Source organism: Thermobia domestica, chromosome 10 (genome assembly GCF_964235325.1).
Source record: "Thermobia domestica chromosome 10, izTheDome1.hap1.1, whole genome shotgun sequence".
NCBI lineage: Eukaryota > Metazoa > Arthropoda > Insecta > Zygentoma > Lepismatidae > Thermobia > Thermobia domestica.
The window spans coordinates 227427687-227445217 of NC_137463.1; the positions used below are offsets into that span (position 1 = coordinate 227427687).

At 35.7% G+C, this 17531-nt stretch overlaps 1 protein-coding gene and 1 long non-coding RNA gene across 4 annotated transcripts in view; both read right to left on the minus strand.

Moving 5' to 3' along the window:
- Positions 1-5793: 5793 nt before the first annotated feature.
- On the minus strand, positions 5794-11516 carry LOC145663027 (uncharacterized). Of its 2 annotated transcripts, XR_014127138.1 has the most exons (3): positions 10676-11516; positions 7112-7429; positions 5794-6884 (listed from the first exon to the last, which is right to left on the minus strand). It is a non-coding gene; the product is annotated as an uncharacterized LOC145663027 (long non-coding RNA). The 2 variants fall into 2 exon arrangements; XR_014127139.1 differs by lacking the exon at positions 7112-7429.
- A 149-nt stretch (positions 11517-11665) lies between these two features.
- Positions 11666-17531, minus strand: part of pit (probable ATP-dependent RNA helicase pitchoune) — an 87343-nt gene continuing 81477 nt past the window's right edge. For both annotated transcript variants that reach the window (XM_081729159.1, XM_081729158.1), the window contains exons 11-12: positions 14195-14372; positions 11666-12121 (exon numbers count right to left, since the gene is read on the minus strand). In XM_081729159.1, coding sequence (XP_081585285.1) covers positions 11964-12121; positions 14195-14372 — 336 coding nt within the window. In that variant the 3' untranslated portion in view covers positions 11666-11963. The remainder of the gene's footprint in view (positions 12122-14194; positions 14373-17531) is intronic.

Sequence of the window (17531 nt, forward strand, 5' to 3'; positions counted from 1 at the left end):
CCATCTCCCCCAAGTCTGTTCACATCATTGCAACCGGATAGGCCCTCTTCAGACGCTCTTCCACCGAGAATTGAATGCAGGATTTCTGCATCAAAGGGGCACGCGCTGGCCACTAGATCAACAGGCAGGGCAGTCTACAATTTAATAACATCGGTTCTTCATTGCGATAAACTAAACAATTGGCTTAAATGAATTATAACTAAGAAATAACGACATATAAGAAATGAAACATACAAGTATCTTAATTCCCCTTTTAAATTTCATTAATCTACCATAAACTTCTGAACACGTTGTGATTCTGTGCTTTCAAGTCACCGGATAAAGACTCAGGTAGATAGAATTATCTAAAAGATAAGAGTTAAGGCTGTTTCATCTCAAAGAGATATCATGAAAGTGATGTCTCACATATTGGAAAGTGTATCTCTTTCTATTGGAAAAGCTATATGTTGCCTCGTGCGCACCCTACAGGTAAGATTCATGATTCAAGTTAACACGTGAACTATGCCATCATTGGCTACTATACAGTGCGTTCCACGAATACGTCTGAATTCCACGAATACTAAGGCCCATCTTCTGAAGAAACCAAGACAGATAGAAACATGAAACTGTTTGTAACCTTCAAGGGGCATAAAAGACAACATTATGCTGATATGGAGAACCCCCATGAGGTGCGCTCAAGAGGAAGGGGGGTAACTACAAAATTTTAAATAGCAATTTCCACCGTGTGGTATCTCGTTTCAAAGGTAATCATATGTAGATACCAGTTTTGGAAACTACATGTCGCTAGCGTATCCCTATCCAAAGTCGCAGCCATCTGTAAAGTGGGATCGAAGTACGTTCCACGCATAATACTAAGGCCCATCTCCTGAAGAAATCAAGGCAGATAGAAACATAAAATCTTTCGTATCCTTCAAGGGACATAAAGGACATTATGCTGATATGAAAAACACCTCATGAGGTGCGCTCAAGGGGGTTACGGGGGCTAACTATAAACTTTTAAATAGCAATCCCCATCGTGTGGTACCTCGTTTGAAAGCGAATGACGTGTAGAGACCAGTCCTGGAAACTGCTTGTCGCTATCGTGTCTCTATCATGGCGGCCATCCGTAAGTACGCTCGAAGTACTCGTAGTTATTCTTCGTAATTCCCTTAGGCTCTTCTCTTAGGGGATTCTCCTTATCAGCATAATGTTGTCTTTTATGTCCCTTGAAGGTTACAAAAATTTCATGTTTCTATCTGCCTTGGTTTCTTCAGGAGATGGGCCTGAGTGTTATGTGTGGAACGTACTTCGACCCTACTATACGGATGCCCGCCATGTTGGATAGGGACATGCTAGCGACATGTAGTTTCCAAAGTTGGTCTCTACATGTGATTACCTATCAAACGAGATACCACACGGTGGGGGTTGCTATTTAAAATTTTGTAGTTAGCCCCCGTAAACCCCTAGAGTACACCTCATGGGGGCAGGTCCCATATCAGCATAATGTTGTCTTTTATGTCCCTTGAAGGTTACAAAAAGTTTTATGTTTCTGTCTGTCTTGGTTTCTTCAGGAGACGGGCCTTAGTGTAATTCGTGGAACGCACTGTATAACTAAAATACAAAATGGTGAACACATTTATGGTATGCACATACATTTATTCATTAACAGCCAAGGACTTTCACGAGTTTTATTTCTCCGTCCAGAGATGGAGTTAGCATCGCAGTCGGTCTTGCCTCCGCTCGCAAAAACGTGTGTGAAAATGTTTGTTGTTTAATTCGATGTTGCCATCTCAATAATGAAAAAGTGTTAAATACAGTCAAATCAGTTGACAAATAATGAACATAAAGAACATAATTGTTTTATATATACACAATTCTTCTGTATATTTATACGTGTATGTTTGTGTGTATTGGTAAAATAAGTCATAGTTTTCGTCTAATAATAAGAAAACAGTCTATAACATGTCATGAAATCTCAAACACCCTCCAATCGCCCCTTTTTGTTCCAAGCCTCGTTTAGAAAGGAAAACGCCTGTGGGGGCGTTAAGTCATTGTTAAGAACCAGTGATCGAAATAATGAAAATAATTTCAAGATTCTCATCATTATTCGGACCCCCTTGAAGTCTCAGAAAAAGGAAAAAAAAAGTACTGGAAGTTTTTGATAAATGGGAATTTCTTGTTTTATCTTCATTCTTGTACATTTTCAGAATACGAAATACCAGTAAATTAAATACATTTAAGTAGAGAAAAGGAAGAAATGAAATGATTACTTGTTCTGTATTGCTTGGTATATAATGTGTTTCTATGGAGTATCTGATACGTTTTATTATTATTATTATTATTATTTCTCTGTGCACGAAAACGCGTACCAATGAGTGCAATATCGCGCTAATACACTTACGTTATTTTTATTTTTGTAAGTAACCCTTTAACTTCTTCCTTCTGTTCCCAATATTTATATATTTTCAACCCATCAAGTCTTTTCTTCTGTTACGAAATAAAATACTAATGTATTTAAAAACAGATTTTGTTCGATTTAGAGATGGAAATTGTACAGTAATTTGGCTGTCCGCAGATGTACATCAAAACCCGATTACCGTACGAAAAAGTGCGATAATTTTAAATCTTGAGCTCTTATTCCTCAATATAGTCCCAAAAACTATTACTGTTTGTAATAAAACAGTAATACTTCTTTTTAAAGAAGGTAAACGTTCCGTTTAGCTGATTTTGAGGAAAAAAGAAAACACTACTCAGCCGAGTAAGGAAGTTTAAAATGTCGGGGGAAACCTATTTTATTACGCTTCCCTAACAGATAGATAAAGGGAGTAAGGCATATGTTTACATCTCCCGTGACTGCAATATTACATAGAATTATTTATTCTTTTATTCATGTTTATTTATACATTATGTTTGGAGGGTTCATTTCACATATACAGTACAAAGAAAATTTATATAGTAACTACTTTATGTACAAAAAGATTCTACCGAAGGCGGACCGTAGTCAGTCAGCGCCGACAAAAGAAATAACTAATATACTTACTTTTTTGTTTGTAATATTGCCTCCTTTTTGTTTTATTGAGGGCTGCAAAATGAATCTTATGTACCTTTGACGCCCCTCAAACTCTATCAGAATTGAGGGAGGGGCACCTCTCTTGGTCCTTCATCTTGTTACGCCACTTATCCTGCTGGACAAAATATTTTCTATTTATGTCACTGAATACTTGTCAGAATAATTTTATTGAATAGTTTATTTCCCAATAGTATATGCCACACATAAGCGTAAATTGCGCCCCCACAAGCCTTGCGGCCCAGGGGGCACATAACCAAGGGCTATGGGGACTCTGAGGCTTCAAGTTACGTTACTGTTGCCACATATGTTATAACGTTTAAAATATGGTGGTATGTTTTTAGCTGAATCTAATATATCATCTTATAAATCAGAAAACAATCTTAACAAATCATGAAACTGTTATTCAAAAGAGTACAGTAATGTTAAATATGCCTATATAAAATTTTGTTTATATTATTTATTACGAGAAACCGAATTCAGATATAGTCTTCACCAGAGACGTACGCAGGAATTTATGTCGGGAGGGGTCGAAAGTTTTTGGGCGGGTTCAAATACAATTTGAGGCTAAATTATATTAAACTTTGTATTGCCCCTAAAATTAGACTAAATTTACAAAAATGTCGGGATATTGGGGGGTCCGGACCCACTCCCTGAGTACGTTCCTTGTCTTCACAATCCTGATGTGATGTGATGTGAAATTGGTCATCTCAAAATTTTATCTTGTAGAACACGTTATGCTCTCCTGGTCTGTAGTTTGAATACATGTATCAAGTTCGGATACATGAGAACTTATTTGATTTGATGGGAATTTAATCACTATATATTAAGCACTTATCCAGGTTTTCTTTTCGCGGAGGGGTGACAAGGGGAAGACTCGTAAGCACGTAATTCTAATGTTTTAAAATATCAATTTGTTTTCAAAATAATAATAATAATATAATGCAACAGTTCTATTCTTGCTTAAACTTTTCCTTACTTTTCATTATAAGAACCAGTTTAGTTTGAACGAACTGTATTGTGGCACAAAGAAAGTCAAACAAATATTTCCGAGAGATATGTAACTAAGGAAAATGTCTGCGATAGCATATAACAAGAATAACAAGAAAACACTGAGTGTATACTTCTAGTACATTTAAAGTTGTAAACAGAACAGAAACGAAATTTTAATCCTATTTAAAAGTGTTCTTTTTTATTCCCCCAAGGGGCAATGGTATCACGGTATGTTCTTGGACTTAAAAGAAGACGACAACACATTGACCAAAATTTTGACAGACTCGAAGTAATTTGAAACAAAAGAGTCTCAAAAACGTAAAAGTATGTTTATTAAAAACGTGCTTCAGTTTCGGAGGGGACATGAGCCCCCAGGTCCCACCTGGATACGTGCCTGTTATATATACTTGCTGTGGTGGAAGCTTCACGTTGATCTGTTTCAATAGTTTAAATGGTTGTTGCCATAATTCATCGATCGATACAGAGAAAAATACATAGCCTTTCATATCACCCCTAAAGATAAAGTATCTGTATTTGCCTCAGAGACGTACGCAGGAATTTATTGTGGAAGGGGTCCAAATCATTTCGGAAGGTCCGAAAACAATTTAAGGTTAAATTATATTAAAATGTGTAAAATTACCCGTAAAGTTAGACTAAATTTAGAAAAAAGTCGGAATTTCGGGGGGGGGGGGGGGTTCCGGGCCCCCAGTACCCAACCTCTTCGTACGTCCCTGGATAAATGTATGAAGAAATGTTAGAAACTTTAATTGAAAATTCCAGGGGTACCCTGTAGAGATAGTCAATTCTGAAATAGCCCTCGATCAAGCCATGAAAAGTATTTTTTGGAGAAGGTGTACTTGTCAGAAAATGTTTTTTCTGCCTTATTTTATCACACATGTAATTTCGTTTACATTATGTTGTTCCTCCATGCATCAATATCCAAACTCCCCCAGCAAAAATACAGAATCCGAGACAAAATTCTGGGAAAACCCCTGGTTGGGGCCGGTGCAGGGCCATACACCGTCGTCTGGTTACTCTGGTTTTATATATATCATTTGTTATTATTTATCAAATTTAATAAAATTTTGAAACGGCAATATAACAAAAAAAAAGCCATAGAAACCTCTTCTGTCGCCTTGAAATACAAAAGCATCAAATACGAATTGAAAGGATGGGATTTCAAGGAAAAAGAATGGCCCAAAAACTTGTCTTGAGAACCAAGTAATTAGAAGAACATGTTTGGTAGCAGCAGTCTATATCTATAGCACTAACCGTGGTGGGGGAGTTCTTTCAATGGTGGTATACCCATCCTTCTTCTGTTCAACGCGCGATCAGTAACCCTCCCCGTGTAGAAGCTGTCACTCACTCCAAAAAACTCGTCCTATAGAGCGGAGATGTTCATTCTTCCCTGACGTACTTCGCGCTCACTGACCCTACTGGTCGATCTCCCCTTCACACTTCTATCCTCTCTACATAAAGATATACACAAAATACAAATGACAGGAAAAGCAATCGGCAACTGTCGCTCAGCATTCACCGGGCTTGTGACCGCCAAGAATGTGTAACACAGTGATTCTCAAACAATTTACCTCTAGACCCGCTTTAGAAGTCAGTAAAAGTTACGACGTCTCCTCTTTGTATAATACTAATGTCACAAAGTCATTTACGAATGAATATTTTTAAACTTACAAACTCCTTGATATTTTACCGATTTTGGGAGTTGTTACCAAACAGTTTGAGAAACACTGGTACAATGTCTTCTTGGCTGCTTTCCCAGTTACCTGGGGCTAGTCAGACTAGCGATTTCTTTATTTATACTAAAATACAAATAATGGTATGATTGTTTGGTTATTCAGCGCAAGAATACAGTTACTACATTATAAACTACATTTAAAAACTTGGAACTTGGAAATAATGTTAAGTGGTTATTTGAGAGTAACATAAGTACATAAGAGTCTATGTGAATAAAAAATATGTAACAGAATATTTGAGTAAAAATAAAGTGTTGCAATGATAATTTTCATTTTATAAATTATTTACACTATTTAGATCATTCTTAGTTCTCTATTTTGAGTCTTTATATCATATAATAATACCCTAAGTTACTTTATTCAATATTAACAAGTACATCAACATGAACAAATTCAAATACATACACAGCTTAACTATAATACAAAAACAACAAATAAACACACATGGTTATATTTCCTAACCATGATCCAGTAAATCATGGCATTTTCCAGCATTTCGAATAACACGATACAAGCAGTATTATAAAACATTACAAGAGTAATTAACGAACTGCAAATATACAATAATAGTAACAATAATTATATACACATGCTAAACACGATTATTTAGAACACAAATTCGTTGCAGTAAGTATGTACATTATTACACCTATTTCATCTTTGCTCGATCATTGTCTTTTTTCTTGGCGATCTTGCTTTGAGCACTTAGGATATATTCCGGGTCTCTGCAGGGCATCCCACGTTGTACCATAGAATCTACTATCTCAGGAAGAATACACTCTTTAAAAAACCGTATAAGTTTCGGTAGCATAACATTTTCCCATAATTCTTCATCTCTTCTTACCTCCACAATGTGTAAAGGTGACTTATCATCAATGTATACAACTAAAAAGCATTTGTCTAATTTTGTAATATTCAACTGGCCCTGAATTTGGTAGTAGTAGTCGCTGTTAGTATTTAGTCCTATAGTTCCGTCTGGAAGGGCTCTAAGAAAAATGCCCCTTTCTTTTTCTTTATCTCTTCAGTGACATCCTTATTTCTGAGTGAAGGAACACACTTTACTTCCACTAACGCATCATCTTCTACTACTTATCCTGAAATATGATTAGGAGGGAATTAATTGATAGACTAGAATGAAAAGATTTTTTTAAAAGTAATATAATAATCTGTCTGTCCCTTTTCCATAAACAAAAAGGAAGTGGTTTGGTTTCGTTCAGATTCAGTTAATACCTCTAATTATAGCACACTGAACAAACAGTACTTATTAGAGTTAAACAATTATTATATTATATCAACAAAGAAGTTGAAAAATATTTCTTACCATCTGGACTAGTAGCTAAGAAACTGTACTTAGAATCAATATATAATCCTCGTTTCTCTACTGTCACATTCTTCTCCTCCGCAAACTTTCGTAGAGCAACATCTTCATGATTTCTTCCGTATTCTATTGATGGTGTCGATAGATTTCTCTTGTGTAAAATGTCTTTCACCAACACATGGCACGAAGTGTGATCTTTACGTTTCACAACTTTACCGAACGTGGATGACGTTAGACGGTTGCGGCGATGTTCTTCATAAATCGAATTCCCATGCTGTCCGCGGGAGGATACTTCAATAAAGTACTTTCATCTGAACTGACCTAATATGAAAAATAATGTAAAGTATTCTTGAAACAGGATAGGGTGAACTGAAATTTGTAAGCGATATTGTAAGCACAAATAGCTACTTTTCCTACAAATATTAAAAGGAATGTTTATTAAACATATCCTTCAAAATTATCTTTGTCGAGGTATATGTTTGCGAAATATGTAAAAATGAAGTTTCGAGACAACCTGGAATCGTAGAGTTGAAACATATTTTATAATTACATGAATCCACAAAACTGATAGGCTCCCAGAAATTCTCGTAATTTTCTCTACTTACTCAATGTGTATCCATCCACACATAAATTATAAGAATTTTAAAAGAATTTCGCTTGATTTCAATTAGTGGAGCATGACATATCAATTCTGCGATTGACGATTGTCTCTGAAAGAAGAAACAAGTGAGTATCGTTCCACAGTGTGAAACTACGGTAGACTTCCAAACTATACAAATTACATAGTAAAACTGAAAATAGTAGAGACCGGAAGTAGTTGATTTCTACCACTTTTGGTTTAAATAGAAGATTGTCGAAGGAGATTGTACCTATTCTTGGAACGATGAATCGATTCTCAGAAACCTCTTGTCGATACCTCTTACCGTTTTTGACTTATGACAAATACTGTTGAAACCGGAATTGGCCGATTTGTATAGCTTCCGTTTTAACTTGAAGATTGGTGAAGGAGATAGGACATATTCTTAGGATGCTGAATCGATTTCTGAAAACTGCTTGTCGATAACTCTTACAGTTTTATGTCAATGAAAATCAATATTGAAACCGGAAGTAGTAGTGAATTTCTACCACTTCCGGTTTTAGTGGAAATACAGAAGTCGAAGTGTTTTGTTTCCTTCACACCTTGAATCGATTTCTGAGAACCGTTTGACGCTAGATATTATCGTTTCTGGGTTATGACTATTACTGTTGAAACAGGAAGTGGTAAAAATCGACCACTTTCGGTTTAAGTAGGAGGTTTTTGAAGGAGATGGAATCTGTTCCTGGGATGCTGAATCGATTCCCGAAAACCACTTGTCGATAGTTTTTACCGCTTAAATTGTATGAAAATAGCTCTTACCGTTTTTGCTGTGATACCTGTTGACAGATAGACAGACGGACGGACACAGCCGTTCTAAAGGACTTCAATTTCTTATGCATAGCATAGTTTGGAAATCTAAAATTAATCCAGAAGTTTCAGAGGCATCATTGTGATACAATGATAGCTACGTGATATATATAGAGACGTGCAGATGGACGGGGGTCTTACCCAACCCATCCCAGAAAATTCTGAGCAAATGAAAAAAAATACTCCTATAGAAAAATAAATAGCAAATTCCACATTTTAGAAGTTGGAAAAGTCGGATCTCACTGAGGAATGAATTTTTTCTTCTATCATACCACTTTTGTGATGCAATAATCATCAAAGCTGGTAATTGCGCGTCAATTTTTTTTTTTTTTTTTTTTTTTTTTTTTTTTTTGCGAATCACGTTTTCGGACTTTCAAAATTCTCAGCAATTACATTTTTTTTTAGTTTCTACCAGGAACGTAGCCAGAGCTCTGATTTGGGTGGGGGGGCATATATACTAAACTAGTAGTATAAATAGCAAACTAGTATTTATATACTAGTTTAAATATTTGGAAGGCAAGTCAAGATTTGGACCCCGTGCTCCCCCTAGCTACATCCTTGGTTTCTACACAACTTTTTCCGCTGTAGAATTAAATAGTAGCCAGTACCCAAGTGAATTAAATAGCTGCATAAATTGCTTGCTATAGTACAACATGTAAATAAATTCTAGAGAAAAAAAATCATTCAAGTCATAGCCTACGATGCGGGAGCTTGCGAATATGATTCCCGACTGGCGTTTTTACCATGCCTTGAAAGAAAGAAAGCGAAACAGATACCCTACTATGGCACCTGAAATGCCCGCGGCTGAGTCAACACTTACAAGTTAGAAACATTTTGGCGGAACAAGACAGGAAAACCAATCCGGCAGGAGGGGGAGTAGAAATGACATGCCAATTCCAATGTGAAAACCCTCTGTGCAGCACAAATGAAAAAAAAGTCTTATCAGATCCCCTCGTTTGCTTGCTTGCTTCTCAATTCTTGGAATTCTAACCCGAAGCTAGTCAGTCACGTGATGTGCAAAGCAGAGAAATTATTCGTTCATCTCTTCCCCACCGTACCGTTTACGAGATAGGATGTACTCATAACTGATAGATGACACTTATTATTATTATTATTCAAACTAATGAAATAAGGAACTTCACACTTACCCGTCCGATTTTCAGATTTTTCACCTCAAATCGTTAGTTTAGGTTAGTTGCTAAAATTATTATTTCCGAAAGAGTTCTTTTATACTAGAAATAATTTAGAGAGAGGAGGGATAGTGTGAAGTTGTCCACCCATGAACAATATCCATATAGTTATACTGCATTATATAACTAGTTGCTCATCAGTTTACGCAGTTCTGAAGCTGCCTATCTCAGTTTTGCAAAAGTAAATATTTTATTTGACAAATATGTTTGAGGACCAAGTGGCATGTAATTATAATCGTACTTCTTCTCTTTAATCAACATCATATTTGTATACATCGCTCATTGTCATGATATGTATCATCATAATTAATTCCACATAATCTCTAGTCCATTAACAATAAATTATTATTATATTGTGCTAAAGATCCAACAAAATGACATGCACAAATTTTATACGTACCATGGAATATTTCAGAACGAAAATGATTCTCACATGTGAATATTATTATATTATTTAATCGTCAACACTATTTATATCTTGCTTACTGTCCGATCCTAATTGACAAATATTATACCTACGTAAACCAAGATTTCGAAGATAGACCCCCCTCCTGGTATGGCGTACGGTTCACGGGTATCCTTGCGAGCCACTGTTCTTAGCACTCTAATTTATTGAAATAACTTACAGTACAATGGTACCCTTATTTGGTTCACAGTGAGAGAGTATTAAATGTAATACAATATTCCGTCCCAGTCTAAATAGTGAGTCAGTATATTAGATTGTATATAGAAACTGGTAGGTACTGAGAACAGATGCTAAACAACGAAAACAAAACATAATTAAAAACCAGAGACAAAAATAATGTAAATATACATTAAATAATAAGTAAAACGAATATAAAGAGTTATTTACTAACATACTCCAGTAACACGAAGCTTATATATATATATATATATATATATATATATATATATATATATATACAATCTTACCTTTCATCATGCTGTATTGAATCTTCAGCGGTTCCTTGTTCTTGATAACATGGAAAAGAATCATCAACAGAAACAACAATTTCAGTTTTGCGACGTTTAGCTGCGGCTCGAGCAGATTTTGAGCGCTTATTTCGTTTTCTGGTTTTTGATAAAGGTCGTTTACGAGCCATTATGTATTTGCAGTATAACAGCTCACGCCTGATTGGTAACACCTTCAACTCGTTAGCTACACTGCGAAATAGGTGATAGTAGGACCTTGTAGTTGTAGAACATCCCGTCGAAAATGCGAGTGGCGCTAGCGTACAGATGTTCCTTTTAAAATGTTAACACTTTGTGCATTTATTCTCGAAATACATAAAGTACGTTGGTAGTACATGATGAAGTATAATATCGAGAGGAAGAAGACATTTCAGTGTTTAGAACGATATATAAATGTTGAAGATCGCTGGCCTCTTTCGACAAATATAAGTGATCAAAAAACGGATTTGCGCTGTGGTGTGCAGTTTAGTTGCATTTTTTCATTCCAATATCTAGTTCTTAAGATAATTGAAAACAAATCAAGCTTCAAGAAAAATTTAATACCATTTCATTCTAATCAATAATAATCAGGGAATAACATATTCAAGTTTTGGAACGAAATTTTTATTAATTATTGCTCTAAATTGGAACAAATTTTAATTAATTATTAATTAATTATATAAGCGCATATTGATTATATCAACATAAAATTAATCATTACTACTTTTAAATATATTGCTATAATGTTATATACTCAGATCATTTCGATAAATTGCGTTTTTTAGTAATTCTGAGTAGAGTGCCAACGCCCTTAATAGCAAACTTTAGAAACATATTTCACAAGAAAAGGATTACTTGTATGTTTCACATCCGTATTTAGTATTTTTCCTTTGGAAACTTCAGTTAGATGCCTAATTTTATGAGTATGTATACAATATGGAAATCAGTTTATGAAGTAAACTTGAAGAAAAATCAATGTCTATCTTATTTTATTGTTTCCAATAATAATTTATCCACAATGATATTCTTTATACATTCATTCTGAAAAGTGCACAAGAAAAAAGTGAGTGTTTATACACTGCCTTTCTGAACATCAACAGAAGCTAATCTAATGAAAACAAGCTCCGGTTCACCAACCACGCACAAAGACAAGCGTTACATCGTTCCATGTATCTTGTCATGCATGCTTTATAGGTGGCCACTGCACATGAAGAACCCCCCTTCACAAGTTGTTCCAAAAATAGTTCCTTCTGTTGAATTCAAAACAGTGTTATCTTGAGAACTGTCTGTTATCTTTCTTGTAAGTCTTCATAGGTTTCTGCCTGTATATCGTTGATTTCTCCACTTGTTTATTCAAAGTTCTGTACGATCCATATCCACCACCACCTTTCCTCTTTCTTGGTCTCGCGCCTTTGCTACTGTTCACATCTGGGATTACATTAAGGAAAACTATTTTCTCATCGAACTGAAAAAAAAAAAATCTTTGGTTTAAATGAGAATCCGTAATAACAGATCTGCATCATATCCGTATTTAAACTATTCACAATCATTATACAATAAGTAATAAAATTCAAGTGAATGTCTGCAATTAGAGACACTCAATTTCTTCAGGGTATTTCTTAAAAAACAAGTTACTTTGTCTCTTGTATGACAACTGGCAATAACTAAAGCCTTTCTGTTTCAAGTGTGCCCTCGGAAAATATGTGAAACATATTTCGAACCCACCTCCGCTGCCCTCTTATGGAGGAAAACTTGCCTTTACTTTAGGAAAAGAAGTGAATGACCTACTAGGCTTTGTTGCCAGTTTGTCATTCAGTCATGTGATCTTGACGAGTGGAGATCGTAGGCTACTTAGAATGGCTAACAAGACAGTGCACTGCGAAGCCAGTGAAATAATTCAATGTGCCAACCGTGTCTGTATCCAACTATTAAAGGTTCTCGGCCACAGCAACTTGTCCCACCTCTTTCGAGGGAGACATGGGGCAACTTACATCGACAACAGCGTCGGCAGGGGCACACTTGAAACAGAAAAGGCTCTAGAAATAAATCAAATGAATTCTTCTTGTATTGTCTCCAGACCTTTTTATTACGTAGAAACCATCTGGATTCTAGAAAAATGATAAAACTGTTTGTGTTTATCCGTACTATTTTGTGTAAAATTTTGATTGCCATATGGATGTCCTCCATTATGTCCGTAATTCCAATAATGGAAAATCTGAAATTTCTCGTATGCTAAGATTTTCCTTATCAATAATGCGTTTGAAATTGGTAATAGAATGTAACTTCCAATACAAATAAAATAAGCTATCTTGTATTCAAGTACTTTTGCCTACTCTCGGCAAAGAAGTTATCACTTTCGTATCTGTACTTTGTGTATAAGACTATAATGTACCTTTAAATTTGACAAATATTATCTTTTTTTTTTTTTTTTTTTTCAAAAATCTAAAATAATAAATTTAATATTCTACCCAGTAAACTTACAACTAAATTTATAATACCTAAGACAAGTTCCCAAAAGCTCCACATACATTACACAGAAAGAAATATAATCTTCACGTGCCAAAGGTACTTCTCCTCAGTTGTAAATGCTTTCTTGATTGCCACACAGAGTATGTGCTCCACTTGAGTCTACTAATCTTCAAGATTTAAGAAATCGAATAGTGAAAGCTGTGAATTTAGTAACTCGAAATCAGTTAACTCGTATGTGGCAAGTGTGAAATAATGGACCACAGACCAAACTTTAGACTTCCTTGTATAAAGTCATGTGCAAAACGTGTTTTTGCGTTATATAATTCACATGGGAAAAAAAATCTTGAAATTTGCTCTTTCTTTTTTAAACACTCGGTACGCAAGCTAATCCATACCTATATGAACCTCAAAAATATCTAAGAGGAAAGAAACGAGATTAATTGTTTAGCAGTGTGTGATAGCATTTCAACTAACACTTATATCGAAAAAAATGGGAAAACATATCAGTTAAAATCTATACTTCTGTTTCATTATCATCATATGTGAAGCTTACTGCACTAAATTGGTCTTACTTCAAATTTAAATAACCTGTAAGTACGATTATGATCTTTTAGAATAAAAATAATAATTCAAATCCAATTATCACCGAATACGGTTGAAGTGAGCTGTTAAAAGTACGCATACCTTAGATTCTAAAATATTATTGTTTTTATTCTATTTTTATCTTCTCTGTCTGTTAAAAGAGTACTACAAATATGAAAGAAATAACGTGTGCAAAAATGTACCCTGGTTGCTCTCGATGCTTCATTAAGACAGTCAACGAAATAATACCATACAAACATGTAAGTAAAGTTTGGCTCTACAGCATTTGGCTGCTATGCAAGTGCCAACTGATCTATTAAACTATGCAAATAAACCATTCCACTTTAGATATTATAATATTTAAAGCCAAATATAAATTCTGCGAGTATTGTTAAAATAAATATCAAACCACCCATTCACTTTAGGATGTTTTCAACATTGAAAGGATACTTAAGTCAACAGCTGGTGGTACTCGGAAGCCGAAGGAAGCAGCCACCTTCGTCAAATCCAACGTTTGAACATCAAAAATATTCTTCAAATGATGGGAATCATATGCTCGGACATAAGCTCTGAAGGCATCACGAGCTGACATGTTCAAGAAGTAGTTTTTGCCTATCAGTTTCTCTAGCTGCAATGAAACACAAAACAAGGCGATTACTACATGAGTATAATATTTTGTTTCTTAAAAATTCATATTAACATTTTCAGGGATCTACATTTCTAAGAGAGAATATTAAATAGAATCTGACATGACCTGTGGAAAATACTTATCCTTAAATAAATAAATCACAAATTTTAACAATAGAACAATGAATGAATATCAATTTCTGTGCGCGCTTAAAGAAAATTCTAACATAAACATTTGAGACGTTGGAAAATATTTGTGGGCACAATTGTCTTTCTTGTTGCCGTACTTTTGAATAGCATGGAAGTGCTGGCACAGAGTCTGTGGAAGATGACGAGCACCCAAGTCCAAACAACTGAAATGATTGACAAGATCGGAATATTATTTTAATTTGCCGAAATGGACGTCTCAGGGTAATATCTGATTCAAACAGAACGAATAAAAAGATTGTGTATCAAATAATAACGGAAGATTTAAAGAAACGGAAGCTGTGTGCATGTTTTGTGCCCTATCCCCAGCATATAAAACAGTGATTATTCGTGAGTCTTTGCCTCAAAAAGGGTTTGTTATCTCGACCCGCACACTCGCCAGATCTATCCCCATGTGATTACTTTCTTTTCCCTACATTAAAAGTTTTTTTTGACGATGCCGGGTTGTTTTTTGACGATGTTTTCACTATCGAGAAAGTAGTGATAAGAACCATGAACACCGTTAAACTCCAGGACTTGGGATCATGAAAAAATGGAGTGGACAAAGGAGACTTCTACTCTGAATAAAGCGAGATAAGTTCACTCCACTTGTTATTATTTTTTTACACACCCAGTCTCGTTTTTTTTATTGCCACACTATGTAATTCATCACAAAGTACATCATTCGTTAAAATAAAAAAAAGAATGAAATCTTTAGTTTAACGTCAGGCAATTACACCCTTTTGGTTAAAATAGACGGATATAAACCCAGTTGAATCGTCAATAAGAATTAATGAAATGAAAACAGGTTGAAGAAAACAGGAAAGCTGTGATAAAGGGTGATATCAATAAAAATAAGTAACTACTCCTGAGAAGTCCTGCTCGAGAATCGGAGTAACTACGCCTGGAGTAATCTCCTCCCTCAATTTCGTATCAATAAAACAAGCCACTACTCAGGTCTAGTCTGCTCCAGATTTATGAACGTTTACTCGCGCTTCCTCTGCACGTAGCACTGAGTCGTATCAATAAAAGAAGTGATTACTCATTTCTCCCATTCATCGTGCAGTCATTTCGTTGTTTTTAACCTATGGCGTAGTATCTTAAAAGCCATGAAACGGGCAAGTAGCAACGATAGCTTCAGCCAAAGTGCATTTGTGGATATTTTAAGAGAGTTTCCAGTGGTACTTTCAAAGTCACAGCTACCAGAAAGTAAACGAAGGAAAGCCGAAACTTTGAAGGTAATTACAGTGAAATGCAACGAAATATCAAATACATCTACGACTGAGACACAAATTCAAAAGAGAATCTTTAATATTGGAGCGAGAATAAAACAAAAATAAAAAAGAAGAAAAAATAAAAAAAAAAGGAAAGAAGAAAGTAATACTGAAACCATGGGAATGAACCTATTTGAGCTGATGGATGTTGATTGGAATCCAGCAATATCAAGATTAACACGACAAGCACATATCACGTGTTGTCCAAGGTCTTTGTAGATTGTTTGGCTTTAAGAACGAAATCAGACACTTGGCTCCTTTGTTTTCTTTTTTAAAAAAGTCCAGCCACCCACGTCATAAATCACGTCCATCTGATTGCATTTTCCACACCATACGTGTCCCCTTTCGCCTTGACATAAACAAAATACATTCTCATGTATACACCCTTTATATCAACGTTGAGTTGAGTTGATTGTTAGTTTAACGTCCTTTTCAGTAGCGTGCCTATATGAGAAAGAACCCACTGATTAACGTGGAATCCAAACCACATGAGCTCCTGCCGGGAATCGAACGCGGGTCTCCTATGCCAAAGGCATGTACGCTAACCGCTTAGCCACGAAATAGCTCTTCCTATTAACGTATTACTCTCCAAAATACTAGGTTTCTTTAATGCCACTTGTATATAGTCAAGTGCTCCGATAGCACCCGGAAATGTATATTGTTCTTGCCACTCTGCCTTTGCTGTTTGTATATTACGCACACTTCCGGAAACAATCCATTTTCAGGTAGTCATAGACAGTACTTTGAGCCACACCAGAATCCCCTGACATTCCGACATGGAATCCCGGATCACTCACGTAACGCAAGAAAACCCAGGGCACCGATTTCTCTGTAAATTTGGGGGGGGGGGAGGGCATTCAGATGCAGAAGGTCTATATATCGGGATTTTAAGACAAATTGCACTCTAATTATGCCAAATATTGTATATTCATAAATACAATAGGGGGCCCACATGAGCTTTGGGGGGCCCGGGCCCCAACAGGATCGGCGCCCTTGAAGAAAACCCGCATCTTTTCATCATTACGTAGTCCACCACCCCGAATTTCGGTTGATTCTCCTTAAAAAATGTTGTGCTAATCACTACATTTTCTTTCATAAACTTATAATGCTTTTTGTAATCTCCATTTCCAACATTTCTATGCAGTTTATAAATTTTTCTAAGTAGTAAAACAATCATATACTCTGCCATATTTCGCACGGAGTCACCTATTTAGCTTGCTCCACAAATTTGGAGAAGTTACTAGCATCACAGAGGAGTCTTTGATTTTTATTGATATCAAACGCGTAGTAGTTACTCGGCTCGAGAACAGAGGTGTGGTTACTCTAGAGGGGCGGGACTTCTTCGAGGTCAGCCGAGACGACTAGTGCTCAGTTCTCTTTTTATTGATACCAATGCGAGTAACTACTTCAAAATTGGGCGTAATGAGTAACTTCTCCGTTTTATTGATATCACCCAAAGTCTACCATGATAACGTTCACAAAATGACAAGATTAAAATCGAACCACAGACCCTTTGTATGAATGGTAGGCGTCCGAGTCATTCAACGCAGAACACGAATATACGTATGAAATTTTCATATCTCTGTCGAAGCTCTCAATATTCAACGGTTTCATCTACGAAAACAGTTAAAAGTGAGTTAATAGGTCGAAGACCCTTGAATTAACCACCAGCTTCATAATGTTTCCAAGTTATATTTCAT